This window comes from Betta splendens, chromosome 4 (genome assembly GCF_900634795.4).
Source record: "Betta splendens chromosome 4, fBetSpl5.4, whole genome shotgun sequence".
NCBI lineage: Eukaryota > Metazoa > Chordata > Actinopteri > Anabantiformes > Osphronemidae > Betta > Betta splendens.
Genome location: NC_040884.2, coordinates 6,586,018 through 6,604,378, shown reverse-complemented (window position 1 = coordinate 6,604,378; position 18,361 = coordinate 6,586,018). Strand labels below are relative to the sequence as shown.

The following is an 18,361-nucleotide window of genomic DNA, read 5'->3' as shown; positions in this document are numbered from 1 at the left end:
AATTGCATGAGTGTGGAATCTGTTTACAGACAGGGCCAGTGATTCAAAAATAAATATAATTATATTATTTCGAATGGTAAAACCGGAAATCAAGTAGACCATGTCCCTCTTGGAGCTAGGTTTGGTAGGCTGCTAATAACTGGGGCTCCCCTGGGTTGTTCACAACAGAGGACGGCGTCTCAGTTCCGACTAAGTAGCTTGAAGCCCAGTTGAGAATTTTAGATTCGATTTCGGAGCCGTATGAACGGAGGGAAACTAAGGTCGGCGCGTTCGTGTTGGAAACGGCTTCGGTCCTCTCCTGGTAGCTATTGTTTGTAGCGAGCTAGCTTTGTCCTTCTTCGCAGTAACAGCTGTGGGGGTTGCTGATATATTTATACAGGTCGCTGTGGAATATGGCTCAGTATGGACATTATGTAGCCAGTTCCCAAAAAGCACTAATGCTGGAGATGAAAAGTCTCCAAGACGAGCCAGTCGAAGGCTTCAGAATAACTTTGGTGGACGAGTCGGACATGTACAACTGGGAAGTGGCGATATTCGGACCCCCAAATACTCACTACGAGGGTGGTTATTTTAAGGTGAGTAGCTAATGTTAGCTAGCACTCTAGCTATTGTTCTATTGTTGCTGCCCGAGTTACACTACATTTAAGTGTTTTTGTCCTAGAGGTCAACTCAGCAGCTAACCTTAGTTTTTATCAAGCAGTTTTCCAACTGTGGGTAACGGTTATTAGCGTGGTTTTAACATCAGCTAGCTTGTTGGTAGTTGTTCTGTGTTCGCTGTATTAAACCCTCGCCCCTTTTGTGTTCCAACTGTGAAATTCACGCAACTCCATCAGGACTATCACTGCGGACGAGCGGCTGTGGAAGTTTCTGCCTCTGGCCCCTTTCTTTTTTTCTTATTACAAATAAACATTTGCGTGTGGTTCTTTTGGTCACGTTGTTACTTTTGCGTTAACGTGAAACAAAAGGTTGTTGGCACGAGTGCCTCGAGCTGTATTTGACAGAGTGGAGCTAGTTCAAGCATCTCCTACGTGTTCATCACGACCGACCGGTAGCTGTGACAGGACAGGCTCCGTTCTGGCCTCACTTTGGGTCCAATAAAGGGAACTCTGCGGATGCACGGTGCGTTGTTAGCTTGGCTAAGTTCGAGAAGCTCGCTCGACTTTTAACTTCACGCTATTTCCTTCTGTGCGTTCTCTCTCTCTCGAGAGAGAGGAAGATGTGGTTCCTGTTCAGTAAAATTCGTACCCACGGCCTGAAAGCTGGTGATTCTTCCGGTTTCTTATTTCTGTAAGTGATTCTTCATAGTTACACAAACGGGAGCTCTTGGTTTACATTTATCTTTGATCGGCCACCTGCTGTGTGCTAATGCTGCAGCCTAAAGGTTAAATCACTTTAAAAATCATTGTAAGCTACACACCTACACTGTAAACACAAAAGTGCACAAAAGCTCACGTTTCTCAAAAACCTGGTTTGTTTGAAGAACAAGTTTAGATGATAAAAAGCAATGACGTGGTTCCAGTACAAATGATAAATCATGATGTTAAGCTCATTTATTACTTTGACTGGTACACTCAAATAAAGCCTCTTTCCTTTACTTCCAACTTCTCCTACATAGATATTTTATCATACATAAGTCAATAGATAATGAGCTTATAACATTTTCCCCTGCTGAGAAAGACTCAGTACCCACACTTAGCCCATTTTATTACTAAAACTGTTCGGATGATCCATTTACTATTGCACCATCTCTGCCGTGTTTTGTCACTCCAGTTGTTAAGAAGGTTCCTCTTTCAGCCCCTGGTCTTTTTCAAGCCCGTGATCACAGGCGCAGGGCCCCAGCCAAGCTACTGTAGACGACGCTGTGTATCTGTGTGGGTGCTGTGTACAGGATTCCTTTGTCGGGCCAGGAATGCACAGCCTGCCTGTGAAATCCACCACTTGGTTGTGACTCATTGTTCTGTGCTGGGTTTCCATCCAACCAGTTTAGCATATTCCAGTATGAGGGAAAAATGCAAACACGCACACAATCAAGACCAAATTAACCGTGCGACGAGTCCATTCAAGTTCCTGATCAATCGATTTAGGACGTGTAATGAGGTCACACAAACCCTGGCTGAGTCAGGTGTGTATTTCACATGGGTGTTGCTTTGACTCATGCTGCTGTGAGGAGGGTTATTTAAACGATACTTAAACAGCACTGGATCTGCCTGATCCACAGTACATGAGTTCATACCGTATCGCTTCATCATAATAGTACCCTAATGCAAACATTCAGTTCTTTTTGTTCCTTCTTTATCAAGTGTCGTGTTCCTCTAGGTACAGCATGTCTGATAATAGTGGTAGAGGACCTGTTGGTTCCACACAGTCAAGGCCTTGGAACATTGGTATGTACAAATGGTAAAATCATGGTCACCGCCGTTACTGTGCTTCTGTGCTTGATATGTTGCCGACCACAACAAGAAGACCTGCAGGTCAATAAAGTCAACATCTGTGTTGAAACTTTCACTAGGCTTCACTTCTCACTGCTCCGTTTTGCATTGTGCGCAAGAAGAGCAGAAACGGATGCTCTGCATGCTTTCACATCTCAGGATAGTGGTTTTTACCAGCCGACTGGTTTTGATCCAGGTCAACAGAGCCAGCTGTGTTAAGCAGCGGGGAGGAGTGTACGGACAAGAGAACTGAAGCCGGCTGCTCGGATGCGCCGGCTCCAGCCGAGCAGCCCGAGTCATGTTTCCCTCTCTGGCTGTCGCACAGAAACAGGAGCAGGGCAGAGGGAAGGGGGCACACGGAACAATCGGACCAAGAGCAGGCAGAGCCCCCGTCTGCAGCGGTGCCCCACTGAAGAGCGAGCCTGCTGTGAGTGTGGGGCCCCAGCAGCCCGTTATACCTGCCTCCCACAGCCACAGCCTTGTCTCTAAACCAGAGACCACACATCTGAAACGCGGCTGTGTGCGCCGCTTGCTTTAGCTTTCCTTGTTTTACGGTCATGTGAGACTCCGTTTGTAACGCAACTCCAGCTTTTGACCCTTTCCCTCTCCTCCACATCCTTCTCCTGAGCTGAGTTAATGAGGCTGGAGCCTGTTGGGTATGAACGTGATAATCTCTGAGGCTGTGCTTGTGGCTGTGGCATTTGGTCCACTTAGAGAACTTTTTCACTTGTCATTGAACGTGAGAGTGGGATGCATAGATGATGTGTGTTAGAGAGGCTCTAGAGGAGGTAAAAAGGGAGATGCTTTGCTTTGTTCAGGGTTTTGATTTGTTGTTTCTTACCCTGATTCACACATGACACCCACTTTGCCTTTTTGAGCTCCTAAAAAGAGGAAATAAATTGAATCTCCATATTGTCTGCAATTCTGTTTTTCATACAGGCCAGGAAATTAGCTGCACTTCATGTTCGCTGCTCAGATGAGCTGTTCTGGGTGAAACACCTTTTTGTATCTGGATGCTGTTAATTCTGTGCTAAATCCAATTACGAGGCACGACATGCAAGCCAGCATTTTGTCGTTGGCAGGGACCTTTTGTCGAGCTGCCGTGTCTGAAGCAATAACTCATTTTCACTGACTGTTTGATCCAGAAGGGTTGTTAAGCCAGTGGGGGGGTTGTGAGCATTACAGTGTAGGCAAGTGCAATTTGGAAATGAAAGACAGGAACACAGACAAACGCCTGTTCTGCAGGAGGCCGATCCCTGGAAGGTTGAAAGAGTGATGTGGTTTCACCTCCTGCTTTATCTTCCTCAGCCCGCGTCTTCCTGTCTACATGGAGCAGGGGCGTGGAGGGTTAGCTAGGCGTACGTACCCCTGACAAGTAGCGGCACGAAGCCTGTTGTTGGCTTTGTGTAGTCACTTTAACCAGATGGGCTGGGGAAGGGCCGGTTTGGTGTGGCACTCGCTTTGTTGCTATGGGTGTGAATGTTAGTGGCTCAGGTTTGGGGGGAACTTGTTTATACATGGTCAAGATGCTCAACACACCTGGAATGTTGTAATTAGAATAAGGTAATGTCTGCTTCCTAAGTTAAATGTGGGTCAAAGGCTCCTGGTATGCCATATTGTGAAATCATGCTCTTAACCTCTTACAGACATCAGCGCTCATGCTTGCTATTAATGTATGTCTCCACCCTGCTGTGTTACTTGTAGCTGACCTCAGAAAACACACATGGCTGGATAGACTTTACGAATACAGCAGCAATGATGGAGTGCAGGTTGATCTCATTTAGTTTCTTACAAAATTGAAACTATTCGATAGACACCTCCTTCCCAGTGTGGCTTGGATTTTAATAAGTTTTTTTTTTTCATTTGTTTGTTTTTGGGCTGTAACGCTCCTCTCTGCTAAAGACATCCAGAGCTTTTAGATTTTAAGCGACCGGCGGGTTTTTAATTCAAACAAAACAATATTAGATTAAATCTGTTTTGAAAAAGCTTTTTAAATTAAGGTAGAATTGTTACTGAGGAGGTACTTGCATTACAGAAAGCAGCCTCTCGTTTGCAGATGCTGTGGCTGTCAGCAACAGGTAACAGGCAACCAGTGGACAAGATACGGAGAAAAGAACACCAGCTACGGATTCGTCTGTGTTTTCCATGACTCCGACATGTTTCTGTTGTAGCTTGTAACTCCACAGCACATCAAGTCACCCAGTGGAACAGATGTTGACTTTATTTTATAGGGAAGCGCTTTGTGCTCAGACCATGGAACATAACGCTGTAATGTGATCGTCAGATTTCTCAACACTGGTATATTCTACATACAAACAAACAGGGTTACAGCAGTTAAAAGGGGCTAAAAGCTTATAGTATTATATAGAGCACAACCCCCTCATTCCAATTAAAATCCCCCTTGCTCCTCCCGCCACCACCACCTCCACCACACTCCCATGCAGCCCGTTCCCCCTCCCTCCTCTCCTGCTCTGTGGTTTACTGTGGTAAGCCCCAGCTGACTGTGTGTGTGTGTGTGTGTGTGTGTGTGTGTGTGTGTGTGTGTGTGTGTGTGTGTGTGTGTGTGTGTGTGTGTGTGTGTGTGTGTGTGTGTGTGTGTGTGTGTGTGTGTGTGTGTGTGTGTGTGTGTGTGTGTGTGTGTGTGTGTGTGTGTGTGTGTGTGTGTGTGTGTGTGTGTGTGTGTGTGTGGTTATCTGTCCTTTTGGCCACTATCCCCCCACCCAATGGTGTTTCTCTAAGCAGCTGAACGCACTGCAAGCCTCCTCCCTCCCTCCCTCCACACCATATTGCATTACTTCTCCATGTGCTGCCATGAATGTACAGTGTAGCTACTTTTTATAGTTTCTTTCACAGCGTGATGGTGGCGATCTTGATTTAGCATCAGCCATTTTTAACAGCAAGTCTGCCGTAAATACTACAGGTTATTTCTAGAACATTAACTAATTCAGGAGAATTGTGTGCAGCAGCTAGAGTACTGTATGGATTAAAGTACAGGTTTTGTTGCCTAATGGGTGGAAATGGTCACAGTTTGGAGGGAAGTAGTCTGGATGTTTCTGTTGGTAAAAGAGAAGTGTACAATAACTTCCTGCTTCTCACTTCTAACGCGTGTTTCATCCTCAGGCGCGGATCAAGTTCCCGGTGGACTACCCGTACTCTCCGCCTGCTTTCCGCTTCCTCACCAAAATGTGGCATCCCAACATATATGAGGTAATGTTTATAGTGTACAGTTATTCTTACCACAAATATTCTCAGGTTTTAGGTCTTTTATTTTATGAATAGGAAACTTCCTATTGTTAACTTTTGCTGTCATTGTTTAAAATCTTGTCTCAGTGCATTGGTGTATCCTCGTGTTTCCCTAGAACGGGGATGTGTGTATCTCCATCTTGCACCCACCTGTAGACGACCCACAGAGCGGCGAGCTGCCATCAGAGCGGTGGAACCCCACACAGAATGTCAGGTACTCAGCACGTGCCCCAGTAAAGAGCAACACACAGTTCAGTCCAGTCTGACCTCCTCAAGCTTAATAAGTCTTTGCTTATAAGCTCCACAGACCAACGAGCAGTATCTCACTTTTTGAATTGTTGAATTTGTATTTCGGGAGATATTTGGGGTGCATCCAAAACATGAATTAGTTCATGATGTCAAACAAAAGTCCAAAGTTTTTCATTAAGAATGGAGGATAAACCAAATGAACTGATGTCCAGGCCTGTGTAGGGCATCTGTACTGTATCGTCAACATCTTGGTGGGTCAAACCAGCAGCTAATGGACTGACATAAAACTTGGCAGCGTCAGCTGGGGTCAGTAACAGATTTGGAAGCTCTATTCACCAGATGGCAGCAACAAACGGTGGAGGGTAAACCTCATCTGTCCCCTCAGTATGTCTTCTTTCCATTTTTGTCTTCAATGTCTCTGGCCTCGTCCCTCTTCCCTTCTCTGACAACTGCCTTCAATTCCCTCTCCTCTGATTCTTTCCTCTGTTTTAATGTCGTCCTGTTGCCGTCTCCTTTCAGAACCATTCTGCTCAGTGTGATCTCTCTGCTAAACGAGCCCAACACCTCCTCCCCAGCGAACGTGGACGCGTCCGTCATGTACCGCAAGTGGAGGGACAGCAAGGGCAAGGACAGGGAATACATCGAGATCATCAGGTACCACGCGGCACTGCTCACACCTCCGATTGGAGCGCAGCGCAGCAGGTACACAGAGTGCCTTCATAACCTTTCTTCTGTTAACTTTGATCAGGAAGCAGGTGTTGGCTACTAAAGCGGATGCAGAGCGAGACGGCGTCAAGGTTCCTATCACATTAGACGAGTACTGCATCCGCACCCAGGTCCCCCCCACAGACGACGGCTCCAACCTCCTGTACGACGACTACTACGACGACGAGGAGCTGGACGACGATGACGATGAAGACAATGAGGACTGTTGCTATGATGAAGATGACTCGGGCACTGAGGACTCCTGACCTGCCCCCCCCCCCCCCCCCCCCCCCCAATCCACACACCACTCCCACCCTTGCCGAAGACACCCCCCCCTTCCCTCCAGCATCTCCCTTCCTGTCACAGACTGAACTTTTAATTCCCTGCCTCCAGCCGTTCTTTCCCTTTAAACCCTCGTCATCCTCATGTAGCACAGCCTTTCTGTCCACTTTCTGTCCCATGTGCAGTCACAGCACGCACACAAAATCTGATACATTGCAAAGAAAGCTGCGCAGTGGTTTTTGTTGGTGTTCTTCCCATGTCTGCGTAGAGGGTGCACACATGACGCACACATAGACCAGGAGAAGTAACTGTCATAGGCAAAGCCAATGTGATGATCATGATTCCTTTGAGCTTTTGCCTGAGAGTTGGTCACACAGTTTATTAACGCCCACAGGAGAAAGAGAGCGTAACATTAAAGGTCAACTCGCAGTGAAACGTGTGTGTGTACGCGTGTGTGTGAGTGTAAAGCGGAGTCCACCTCTGAGCCATGTGTGTGATCTCCAGCTTACAGGCCGCTCCAGCTCAAGGCCCCTTCACGCTTCACCTCTGACCTTTTGAGCCCGGACCACGTCCCGCTCCAAACAAAGAACGTCATCAACTTAAAAAGCATCGATGCCATTCGTGCTCCCTTGTGCCTTCCCTCACACACGGTTATCGCAGACGAGAGCGACTCATGGGACCCCAAAGCCGACAGCGGTGGCATGTGAGGGGGTTTTTCAGGCTCACAAAGGTCTCAGGTGGGGGACACTGCGCACCGCTCCCTCCAGGTGCAACAAGTCCAAACCGATTTCCGGCAGCGGATTTGTGTGGGGTGCGGGTGCAGAAGGTGAGACCCACCAGCTGAACTAAGTAGAATGTAGGTCAGAGTCCTGCCTACTGCCACACAGCCTTCATCACACAAGCACATGCTATTAGTGGCCTGGATGCATTACCAAACGGCTAGCTGAGCCTGCTGCTGCTCATGAATTCCAATGTACTGTATTAAAAATCTATGCAGTCAGTGCTTGAACTTACTTAATCTGCAGTGCTTTAAACGTGGCAGGAGAGCGGAGCCTTCGACAGTCCGACCTGAACTCCAGCGTGGGTTCTGTAAGCCAGCTCGGCACAGAGCGGGCTTCAGGCTGATTGTGTCCTAGATGACAAATAAATAAGAGGTGGTTGTGTCTATTTTTCCCACTTGTCAATGGTTTGTCGTTCTAAACCAGAGTAGCACAAGTCTTTAGAGGCTGTACTCTAGCACCCACCCCCCCACACCCCAACCAAACGTCAGCTGGGCCGCAGCCATTGATTCAGAGTAATTCAGAACGCCAGGGTGTCGTCGTTGTACTCGTTTACTGTCAGAAACCCTCTCGTGGACGCTCAAACGCATCTCCATCCACCAGTACGTCCGATGGAGGCCTCCCCTCCACGTCGCTGCCATGGTTCAGATATTCTGTGTAGGATGTGTGGAGGAGCTGCGCGGGAGGACGTGATTCTTAACTAGCATGCTGTTAATGACGTGTTTGTGATTTTTAGATCTGCTATAAGGTCGGTGTTATGTCCAGGGATGAAGGTTCTCGCTCTCACCTGAAGCCGTTGAGTTGTGAACGGCTGAGGGTCGTCTTTTACTGATTTTATGATTTCTTTCTTTTTTCCCCTTTTTTTTGGAGTGAGCTGCAATGTTTTCTATATTCTTGTAAGTGCTCTGAATAATGAACTGATTGATTGTTCGTGGAGGAACAAATGAACATGCCAGCCAGTCTATTTCAGGTGAAAGACACAGCACCGTACAGTAATCATTGTAGCCTTTTAAGCTCAGAGCGGTCGATGCTTTGACACGTTTGGTTAAATGGGAGTTGTTGTTGTTTTTTTTTTTTAATTTATTGGGTTATTTTTTTTTTCTTTTTTGGGGGTTGAATTCTTTCCCTGTTGTCTTTTATTCTCCACTTACCACCACCGCCGCCCACCCCCCAGTCTCCAACCTCTGATTGGTGGAACGAACCCAGCCGTTAAATACAGAAACCATGAGGAACCTCAGGAAAAAAGAAACACCCAACAAACAAACCATTACATTTCCAAATGAGTGGGCCTGACCCTGGGGAGTCTGGTTTTCTGGTTTTAGTGGACTGTTTACAATCTTCATCTTGAAATGCACATGTGGATTTTTTGCAATCACAATGTTTTTTTCCCTCCCTTTTGTTTATATTTTCTTTTTTTCTTATGGTTTGTAAATCTATTTAAATTCTGAAATAAAGATCTTTATTAGACACTGGCATCATTTCTTAGAATGGTTAAGTGACTCTGAGAGATTTCAAGGTGTCACTGATTTCTCCTTGTCTGTTATTTTGTAGATTTTGAAATTACACGACTGATTGAAAGTGAGAGAGTGTCTTTGAAAGGTAAGAGTGACACCTTTCCTTTTCACTTTTTCATAACGGTGTAGAGGAGTTCAAGTGTGAGGAACGTGCGTGATGAGATGTTTACCCAGTAGTCACCCTGCTACACTCACAGGGTGGTGGAGACTTTAAAGCATTTACTGATGCTTCCATTTTCTCCTTTAGAGGTAGAAATCCTCTTTCTAATTGAACCTTTATTTTTCTCTTTCTTGCGTTTAGGAAGTGTTTGGTCCTGGACAAGCCGCGGGTAAGGCGTTTAGTGTGTGCTGTGAGGTCTGCCACAGGTTGGAATAAATGCAAATCACTTCCCTCCGGCACGTCCTTTATGCTTTATTAAAAAAAAAAAAGAACAAAAATAGTGTGTGTTAATGCATCGCTGCACATGCAAATGAAGGTATTAAAATTTAAAAAGCCCTACAACTAATGCTGAATTAATTAATAGCTCGGTGCTCAGTTTGGTTTTATTGATGAGAGTTAAGGTTTTGCGGCCTTTTAATCAATTTATTGTGATTTACACAGGACATATTTAAGTGTTAGTCTTTAAAATCACCATGGGCTCCTGACGTTGTGATGCACGTTTTTTTATCATGAAACATTTAAACTGACTATAGTATAGTAAATATATTTTTAGGGTGATTATGGATAATGGGAATGATTTTAGTAGCTTTCTGTGTGAGGCAGTGCAGGTTAAAGGCGCATACCACATTTTATCATACCACACATTACATGAACCTTACTAATGTCTGAAGATGTAATATTATCCCTTGAGCAATTCTTGGGGAATAGAATTGACTGCGGCACAGATTTGGATCAGTGTGAAGAAACATCTTCTTTTGCTGCTTCCCTCCAACTATTTGAGCTTTCTGCTTGTTCTGTTCCGCCGCCATATTAAGCAGAAACATTTTACAGTAAATAGACTTTCATCTGACGACGTGCTGGTGACTTTAAGCGATTGTGCCTTAATGAAAGCAATTTCCAAAAACCAAACTGTGGTTCTTATCTTTTTCTTTTTCTGCAGACGTCTATGGACATGAATGTGATCCTCACTGAGGTAAGAAAGCAATTGTTCTGTCACAAAATAAAATAGCGGGTCTCTGACAGACAAAGTCTTTTCATACAACAATCACTCCTTTGATGAAAATTTAATTACGCCACTCAGTTTATCATCAGTTGATCATAGCTTTAGGAACTGTGTTTTGTTCTGTCTCCGCGTCATTTCAACACTTTGATCCAGGTTTTCCTGAACATATCGTGCGCTACCACTTGCTTCCTCTAGGGGGCGGCAGCAGCCCGTCTGTAGTTAAACCTCGTGTTAATGCCATGTACGAGCCTCCACGACTGATTAAACGGAAATCACTTAACCCAACAAAAGGTTTTGTTTGATTTCCTCATATGTCGTGCTATTAAATTGCCTTTGTTGTCTTGTTTGTTTTAGCTTGTGATCCTCCATCTGCGCCACAAGCTTGTGTTTTGCTGCGTCTCTGCTCTGAGCTGCCGCCGTCTCCTCATGCAAATAAAACTAAAGACTAATAAGGTTCATATATTTCGCCCTCTCATATGAAACTGCCAAAGTATCCTCTGGTTATTTCCATTTTTCTCATCAGCCACTCCGCCTCTGTAAACATACTGCCAGGATGACTCGCGTGCTGTGGCCTCATATGCTGTTCCTACACATGAGTTATCTGGTTTATTATCTCCATGTTTTTATTCCTTCCTGGCAAAGTGAGCCCACCCAGGACTATCTGTAATCTGGTGGCCGAAATGAAAACCATCCATCTGCGAGGCGCCGTAATAGAAGTCCCGCCCAGCAAAAATGTAGATTGATTTGCTGAAAGCTTTGAGAGTGATCTCACCTTCTGCTAATCAATGTTTTTGTTTCTTGTTGGCTATTACCCACGTTCCCCTGAGCTCCGAGGCCGTCCCATTAGGCTCAGATGTACCGCCGCTGCCGCAGAGTCCATCAGATCCGCTTCCCGCAGCGACAGGTCTGACCTTTTGCCCTGCGTGTGTCCAATCCAAATGCCAGGTCCACGGTCCGGAGCAGCACCGCGCTCAAAGGCTCCTGGCATTAGCGGACCTGCTTCTCTCCCTCCACGGCCTCTCTCATGCCTCGCACAGTGTTTATGCGCCTCTTAAACTGCAGGGCATGAGCCCGGATCGGAGCGGATGCGCTCCGGACCCCCGGCGCCTACAAATCAGAGCCCTGTGTCCGACGCGGCCTGAGGAATGAGCAAACCAGGTGAGCTGCTGCCTGGAAAGGTAAAGACAGGCGGGGGGAGAGAGAGAGAGAGGGGGAGGGATTGATCTATATGTCAGGATGTGAGACGTCGCCAAGGCAACAGAAGTTGTGTGGAAGGTGGGAGCAGCTTGGCAGGAAGAAAGAAAGGCAGATAGCAACAATAAGGGGGAGTGGGGTAAAAATGGACCCTGTGACGCGTCACGCGTTTATTTTTACCCTTGTTTTTAAATATGACTAATCGTATGTGCTCAAAGCCACCTATGGGCTATAGACTGAGTATAACTGTACTCCAGACCTCCTGCTGAGCTTTTGTTCCGCTTCCGCTCAGCCCGGCGGCCTCGCTTGTGCGTTCCGGCCCGGCTCCTCCCGTCCTGTCCTTCCAGGGAGCCGCGTTGACACCGGCGCGGCGGTGAAACGCCCCGTGGTTCGTAATCGCCCCCATCATCGCCTGCGTGTAGGTCCCGCCGTCAACAGACAGACGTGCGACGCCGGCCGCCGCAGAGCCGAGGTGTTCTTCACACAGGAGACGCAGATGTCCGATGGCCGGAGCCTTTAATGAGCGCAGAACAGACACATTAACCTTTTCTCGGGCTCGAGCCGGGCCTGGTCTCAACGTTGAAGAATCTCACATGCGTTTGTATTGATCTCATTATTTCTGCAGAGCGGGCGCAGTCTGGAGTCGGTCACGGTGCTACGACATTTGAATGGTCCCAGCAGCGATTGGCTCCACTTTAATAAATAGTTGATTGTGTGGGTGATGGTTTTTTCTCATTTGAATTGAATTTGAATTGCTTAGTGTGAACGCTCGTCTAAAGACACGTTGTGACTGACCAGTTCATGTCCTTTAGTGTGAGTCCTGTGTGTATCATTGCAGGTCGGGCTCCGTCCATCGTCCCTGAGGCCCAGAGCAGCTCAAACCTGCAGCTCTGACAGGTCTGTGGGGCGCCGTGACCCGTCCACAGCACTCGATTCAAAACCAAGCAACGTGGACAAACCCAGTGATTTTTGTCCGTGGATCAATGGAGTCAGTGGGGCCCTTCCTATTTTAGACAGAGAAATGTTTTTGTTGCCATAGCAAAGTTTCCAGGGAAACTGATCAGTTGCTTTAAACCCGAAGACAGACGTAAAGAGACAAGAAGGAAAGAGCTGCTGCAAATTGAGTTAGACCGCGGTGCATGCGCGTGCGTGCATGCGGGGAGCGCGCGCTCCTCGCTGCTTTGTCCGTTCAGCTGTTTGCGCTTTTCCTGCTCAAATGAGCGCAGTTTTATTAGATGCGATGGTTTAGTGACAAACAAGCGCTGCTCGCAAATGATGGACCTTTAAAGTCTGAGCTGTGTCAAGTCTTGGGTTAAAATCCTGTTAAAAAAAGAAAGTGCGTGATGTTGGAGTTTATTAGAAGCCCCATTACTTCTGTAAAACGAGTAACGCGCACGGACTAATTTATTTGTTTTAACCCCGAGTAAAGCGAACACACAGATGTGACAAATAATCCCACTCTTTGATTAGTGACTGTCCTGTTCAAACCAGTCAGAGTCGAACCCACCTGTTACGTCGACTGGTTCCACTGGTGAAACGGGGAAACGTGCAGGTGGATCTTATTGGTCAGCCGCAGCCCTGCGCCGTCTATAAAAGGCTCGACAGCCCCGCAGCCGAGACCGTCTGAGGGCGCACAGCGGCGCTGCGGAGCGCGCGAGCCTCTCCAAAGAGAAAGCACCTGTTACTGACGGCGCGAGCGGACAAAGACCCGCGTTCCCCACAGCACCGTGAGTATGTTACCTGTGAATGTGAGCGGGCAGGAAGCGTGCGAGGTCCCAGGGGAGGGAGGGAGTTTGGGGGAAGCGGAGCGGTGCGCAACGGAAGCGTCTGGCACCTGTTGGATGTTTAACTTATTCCTAAACTATCAGCAAAATCAGCAGAAACACCGGGTCTTTAGAGCAACATTCTTCACGTTGACGTTGAAAACAATGTTTCTTATGACTAATATTGTGTTATGTGTCAGTCATGTCATCACAGAAAGCAGCGCTGATATTTCATGTCAATAGAATGTTGACAAAAATTAAAATGCACAATGCGACTACTACTGCAGCATTTTGTCTTTTTAGAATAATAATAAAAGTACCGTTTGCTAATTCGTTCTTCGATTTACAATAATTATGTTCGAAACAATGAAGAGCGTTAACAGTTGTTGCTCCATCTATTTGATTGATATGAATTAGTTTAATTATGATTTACTTTGTTTCAGTCGCTACGTCGCTAGTTTCCATTTATTTAAATGTAACGCTGCAACTACTTTGAAGCTCTACAACCTCTAGAATCGCCTTTTGATTCTCATATGAGCCTATTTTTCCTTCTTTAGTAAAGGCTTTAAACATCCAGGGTTGCGTCATAGATTGCGTTAGATCAAAATCCAAATCCAGCCGGTGATTTATTTTTATCCGCCTGCTCCCCGTGGAGTAACCGAACCCTGGTTTAATTGCAGGCGCACCTGACTGCACCTGCTCGGGCGCCCACGCTCGCCGCTGTCCGCTGGGACCATGTGGGTTCTGGACAAGATCCGCGGCTCGGTGGAGACCGGCGTGCTGCGGCAGGCGGAGAACGGGGACCGGAGGAGCGTGGGGCCGGCCTACAGCAACGTCCTCACCCCCGACAAGATCCCGGACTTCTTCATTCCCCCGAAGCTGGTGAGCTGCCCCCCAGAACCCGAGACCCCCAGCCCCAGAGCCAAAGAGGGGCTGCAGCCGTCCGCGTCGGAGCAAACCCTCGGCGGCGGAGGCGGAAGGAAGATCAGCAGCCCGAGGAGTCCGCGTCTCGTGGCCAAGATCGCGGGAGACACCAAGAGCCTCCTGCGGGCGGCGAACCGCCACATCATCCAGATAGAGAGCGCCGATGACGTCGTGGCCGGAGACACCAACGCGGACCCCCAGTCCCAGACGGCCATGTCGCTGCCCTACGTCCCCAAGACGCACACCTCCTATGGCTTCGCCACGCTGAAGGAGAGTCCCCACACCCGCCGCAAAGAGTCCCTGTTCCACTGCGAGATCACCAGCCCCATCACGTCCCCGAACACCCAGAGGAGGAGCCCCGGCAGGAGCGAGGGCAACCACCTGAACCCGGCCGACTTCAGCGCCTCCCACATGAACCCCTACCGCTACTTCAGCGGCGGCGAGAGCGACACCTGCTCCTCCGCCGAGTCGTCCCCCTTCAGCTCGCCCCTGCTCTCCCGCTCCGCGTCCCTGCTCAAGATCTTCACCCACGAGACCCAGGCCAAGGTGGTGAAGGCCAAGCGCTCGCTCGCGCGCCACAGCTCCCTCTCCACGGACGAGTGCAGCTCGGCCGAGCCCAGCCCCAGCGTCCCGCGGCGGCTCCACGTGCCCGCGCTGCACGGGGGCGCGGGCGCGTGCGCGTCCGACCACGGCCTCCAGCGGGAGCACGCCGTCAGCCTGCACAAGGGCGGCGTGCTGCGGATCAGCGCGCACCACGACGCCGGCACGTCCCGGCTGCGCATCCGCGTGCTGGCGGCGGAGAGCCTGTACGACAAGCACGTGGACATCAAGAGCATCAACTGCTGCGTGTCCGTGTACCTGAACCCGGGCAAGCAGCAGAAGCAGCGCAGCAACATCATCAAGAACAGCCGCAACCCGGCGTTCAACGAGGACTTCTTCTTCGACGCCATCGGCGCGGCGCACGTGAAGAGCCTGTCGGTGAAGTTCAAGGTGGTGAACAAGGGCACGAGCCTCAAGAGGGACACGCTGCTGGGGGAGCGGGAGGTGCCGCTGAGCAAGCTGCTCTCCGGGCTCTAGAGCCCGAAACCCGAGGGGACCGAGGGGAACTTTGATTCGGTGTTTGCACTCGTTCGTCTGATCTGCTTTAAACGCGTTAACACGAAGGTAAACAGAGAGGGGAACGAAGTGGAGGAAGAGGGTCCGATGCGTTGACCTGGATGAGGCACTTGTCTGGGTTATTTTACCATTAACGAGTTCTCATGAAACCGAGCTGGGCTTCACAGCAACGCGTGAATTTGACAGATAAAAAGGGTTTTTACTTGTTTTTATGGAGGTCTCCGAGCCAACTTCCTCAGCCAGGTCCGATCACGTGACCACGGCCGCGCGTCGCCCTCCGCCCGCACCCTGTCCTCCAGGTGTAGCCGTGTTTTATCATTGTAATGCGGCGCCAGTCAGCGGGACGTGATTATTATTTTTTTTTATATTTGCTCCCAGATGCTTTTGTGAGTCGGCGCAGGCTTTGAAGTGGCACACATGTGCAAATGACCCTTTGATCCCAGTCGCCGCGACCCGCCTCCCGCGGCGGATGGCGAGGGACAGACGGCGCGATCGTAACACTCGCATTCACATGCGCATTAAAAATAGAATAATGATGCAAGTCAGGATGAAGCCGGAGACGTCGCCCGATTCCGTCGCCGTCCGATCACCGGTGTGTTTGAACGACCCTGAAACGCTCCTCGTCGTCTTCGCTCGTGTCCCGCGCGGTTGTTGGTTGTCCTGTTGTCGCCACAAGCTGTCAGTCAGAAAAGCACGAAACCAGCGCGTGAAAAACACTCTCCCCATTTCCACCGGTGATCAAAATCTCCACGGGGAGGTTTCTCCTTGAAACACTCCACAAACTCACTCACTGAGTCTAATCAGGCGTTTCACTCGCATCCGAACTGAAGATAGGTTGAAATGTCTCCATTTCCATGATTTGATTCGTTTATGCAGTGTTGATTTCGGCGTTTGCCTCGAGCACAGGAAACTCAGCGCGCTGATTTAGCGCATGTGTGGGACGTGTGGGCACCTTGATTAAATCCTGTGCATCCAGGCAACAGGCCGCTCAGTACCACGCAGACGCTCCGACAGGAGCAGTCAGTCAGACAGCCCGAACCCGTCCTCACAGAACCCCCCCGGGATCACTTGGTCCTGTGGGGTTCAGACGGTCGAGGCTGATCCGCCCCGAAGGCCAGCGTTTTCAGCCGCGGCAGCGAGCGGATGCTTCACCAGCAGATCGACCTCAGAGCCTCCATGTTAAAAGACACAATTAGGTCAGTCAGCGAAACAGGTGATCGATTTATGCAACAAGGCTGTTGCCTTAGTCACGGTACTGGCAGCAGATGAATACAGTCTGTGTGTGTGTGTGTGTGTGTGTGTGTGTGTGTGTGTCTGTGTGTGTGTGTGTGTGTGTGTGTGTGTGTGTGTGTGTAATAAGTGTCCTATATGAGGAGTCTAGAGCAGCTGCCTGTATATGTCAGAGACACACAACTCATTGGTGTTAGCAAGAAAGGAATCAAGTTCTACGAAACCCTAAAGCCTTAGCCTTGTGTGTTTGTGTGTGTGTGTGTGTGTGTGTGTGTGTCCAAAGTTATTACATTTATATGTGTAAAAAGTATTTTGTAACATGCATTGCCTGGTAAGTGATGTCATGACGCGTGTTGGGTTTGTACTGTATGTGTGTTTCTACAGTTGATGCCAGTTATGCACCAGCAGCAGGTGACGAGTGCTGACGAGAAGCCTTTTTTTAATTATGGCTTTAATGAAGCCCAGGGGGAGAAAGACCGACGTTATGTGGTGGGACCGATGGGCGGCGCTCTCCGCTGACCTTCTGTGGAATTAACAGAAATTACATGCGATTGCAGCTCAGAGTTGGGAGGAGGGGGGAGGAAGGGGGGGGGGGGTGATGCAATTTCCCGAGGCTCTTCACACACGGTCCCTGAGTCGTGTCCCCTGTGCCGCGCGTCCACAGGACCCCGACCTGAACTCAACCTCTGAGCACGACTAAAACACTTAAATCTTCGCTCCTGACACAAAAATGTGCGATGATCCAGCTGAAACACGCGTGACGCGCTCCACTCGTTGCTTGAACGAGTCCCGTTCAATCCCAGCGCTCTGACTGTTTTCACGCGGCTTCTTGTTTATCAGCATTTACAAACAATCACCCCGACACGTCCGCCTGCAGGGCTGAGGGGTCCTCAGACGACGGCCTCTGAGGAACTATCAGCTGCAGAGAGAGAAATGTCGCATAAAAACACGTTAATGTGTGTGATTGTTGATTAGAGTCACCGCTTTTCTGGATTTTTCTGTCACTGACAGGTTAAAAACTGATGTTTCCTCAGGCTTGTTTCCAGTTTCCCCTGCGCTGAGCTGAAGCCTTGTCACAGGTCTGTTGTGGACAGTGTTTTCAAGTGATCAGTCGTGACTGGAACTAAAACAAGTGTAAAACTGTGTAAATGCGACCTGTACAGAGCATTTGTTTCTGAAGTACAGACACAAAATGCGCTCGTTGTCGTGAACCTGGATGTCTCTGAAAACGAGGCCGTCCATTTCAACATTCTTCATTTTAAATATCTTTGATTTGAATTACTAGAACTCATTAGGCAGAATTCATTTTCTCATTTTCTACTCCGGTGTGATGATGAGAATCGGCCGTTCAATAGCTGTTTAATTAGTTCCAGGGCCAAGAAGCTTTACCGATAATGTTTAAATGGGAATTGGAGAAAGTGTCATTCACTGTGTGTGCGTGACTGTGGAACATTGCATGTGACAGTAATACTGAATTCCTTATGCCTTTTGATATGTTGTATATATTGTACGCTGAAGTCTTCCTGTCTTCACAGGTTCTCTCTGAAAAATGAAAACTCAAAGTGCCGGTCCGTTACTTGACACTAGTCCTCGCTTTGTCTCCTGACGTAGAGAAATGGAAGCTGGTTTCCACGTGCTGTTGCCGTTCTTGTTGTGTTCCTGGCATGAGCAAATAGGTCCTTTTATGCTGTGATGCTACAACCACCGACAGCTGATCTCGGTTTCTTGTTAATGAGTGTGAAGTATTTGAATTAAAGTATTTCTGCTGTT

The 18,361-nt window shown here is 48.5% G+C and overlaps 2 protein-coding genes across 11 annotated transcripts; both read left to right on the top strand.

Annotated features, from left to right (window-relative positions):
* Nucleotides 1-68: 68 nt before the first annotated feature.
* LOC114854838 (ubiquitin-conjugating enzyme E2 R2-like) lies at nt 69-9,154 on the top strand. 2 transcript variants are annotated; one of them, XM_041070168.2, is made up of 6 exons: nt 69-260; nt 380-575; nt 5,550-5,636; nt 5,789-5,886; nt 6,441-6,575; nt 6,670-9,154. In XM_041070168.2, exons 1-6 carry the CDS (start codon nt 241-243, stop codon nt 6,890-6,892), a joined length of 759 nt encoding a protein of 252 aa, XP_040926102.1. In that variant the 5' UTR covers nt 69-240; the 3' UTR covers nt 6,893-9,154. The 2 variants fall into 2 exon arrangements, with proteins under 2 accessions (XP_040926102.1, XP_029005399.1); XM_029149566.3 differs by having other exon boundaries at nt 70-301.
* A 4,008-nt stretch (nt 9,155-13,162) lies between these two features.
* On the top strand, nt 13,163-18,361 carry LOC114854837 (C2 calcium-dependent domain-containing protein 4C). 9 transcript variants are annotated; one of them, XR_008694605.1, is made up of 4 exons: nt 13,163-13,285; nt 14,002-16,557; nt 17,626-17,670; nt 18,127-18,361. XR_008694605.1 is itself a non-coding variant. In XM_055508499.1 (4 exons), the coding sequence occupies exons 2-3, from the start codon at nt 14,057-14,059 to the stop codon at nt 17,650-17,652; spliced, it is 1,206 nt and encodes a 401-aa protein (XP_055364474.1). In that variant the 5' UTR covers nt 13,163-13,285; nt 14,002-14,056; the 3' UTR covers nt 17,653-17,670; nt 18,127-18,361. The 9 variants fall into 9 exon arrangements, 5 of the variants coding, with proteins under 5 accessions (XP_055364474.1, XP_055364475.1, XP_055364473.1 ...); XM_055508499.1 differs by having other exon boundaries at nt 14,002-15,235; XR_008694604.1 differs by lacking the exon at nt 17,626-17,670.

Excerpts from the sequence above, each read along its gene's own strand:
- LOC114854838 (XM_041070168.2), top strand. The coding sequence starts at position 241 with ATGAACGGAGGGAAACTAAG. Across the intron at positions 261-379 it reads ATGAACGGAGGGAAACTAAG|GTCGCTGTGGAATATGGCTC; the intron begins GTCGGCGCGTTC and ends ATATTTATACAG. Across the intron at positions 5,637-5,788 it reads GGCATCCCAACATATATGAG|AACGGGGATGTGTGTATCTC; the intron begins GTAATGTTTATA and ends GTGTTTCCCTAG.
- LOC114854837 (XM_029149565.3), top strand. The coding sequence starts at position 14,057 with ATGTGGGTTCTGGACAAGATCCGCGGCTCGGTGGAGACCGGCGTGCTG.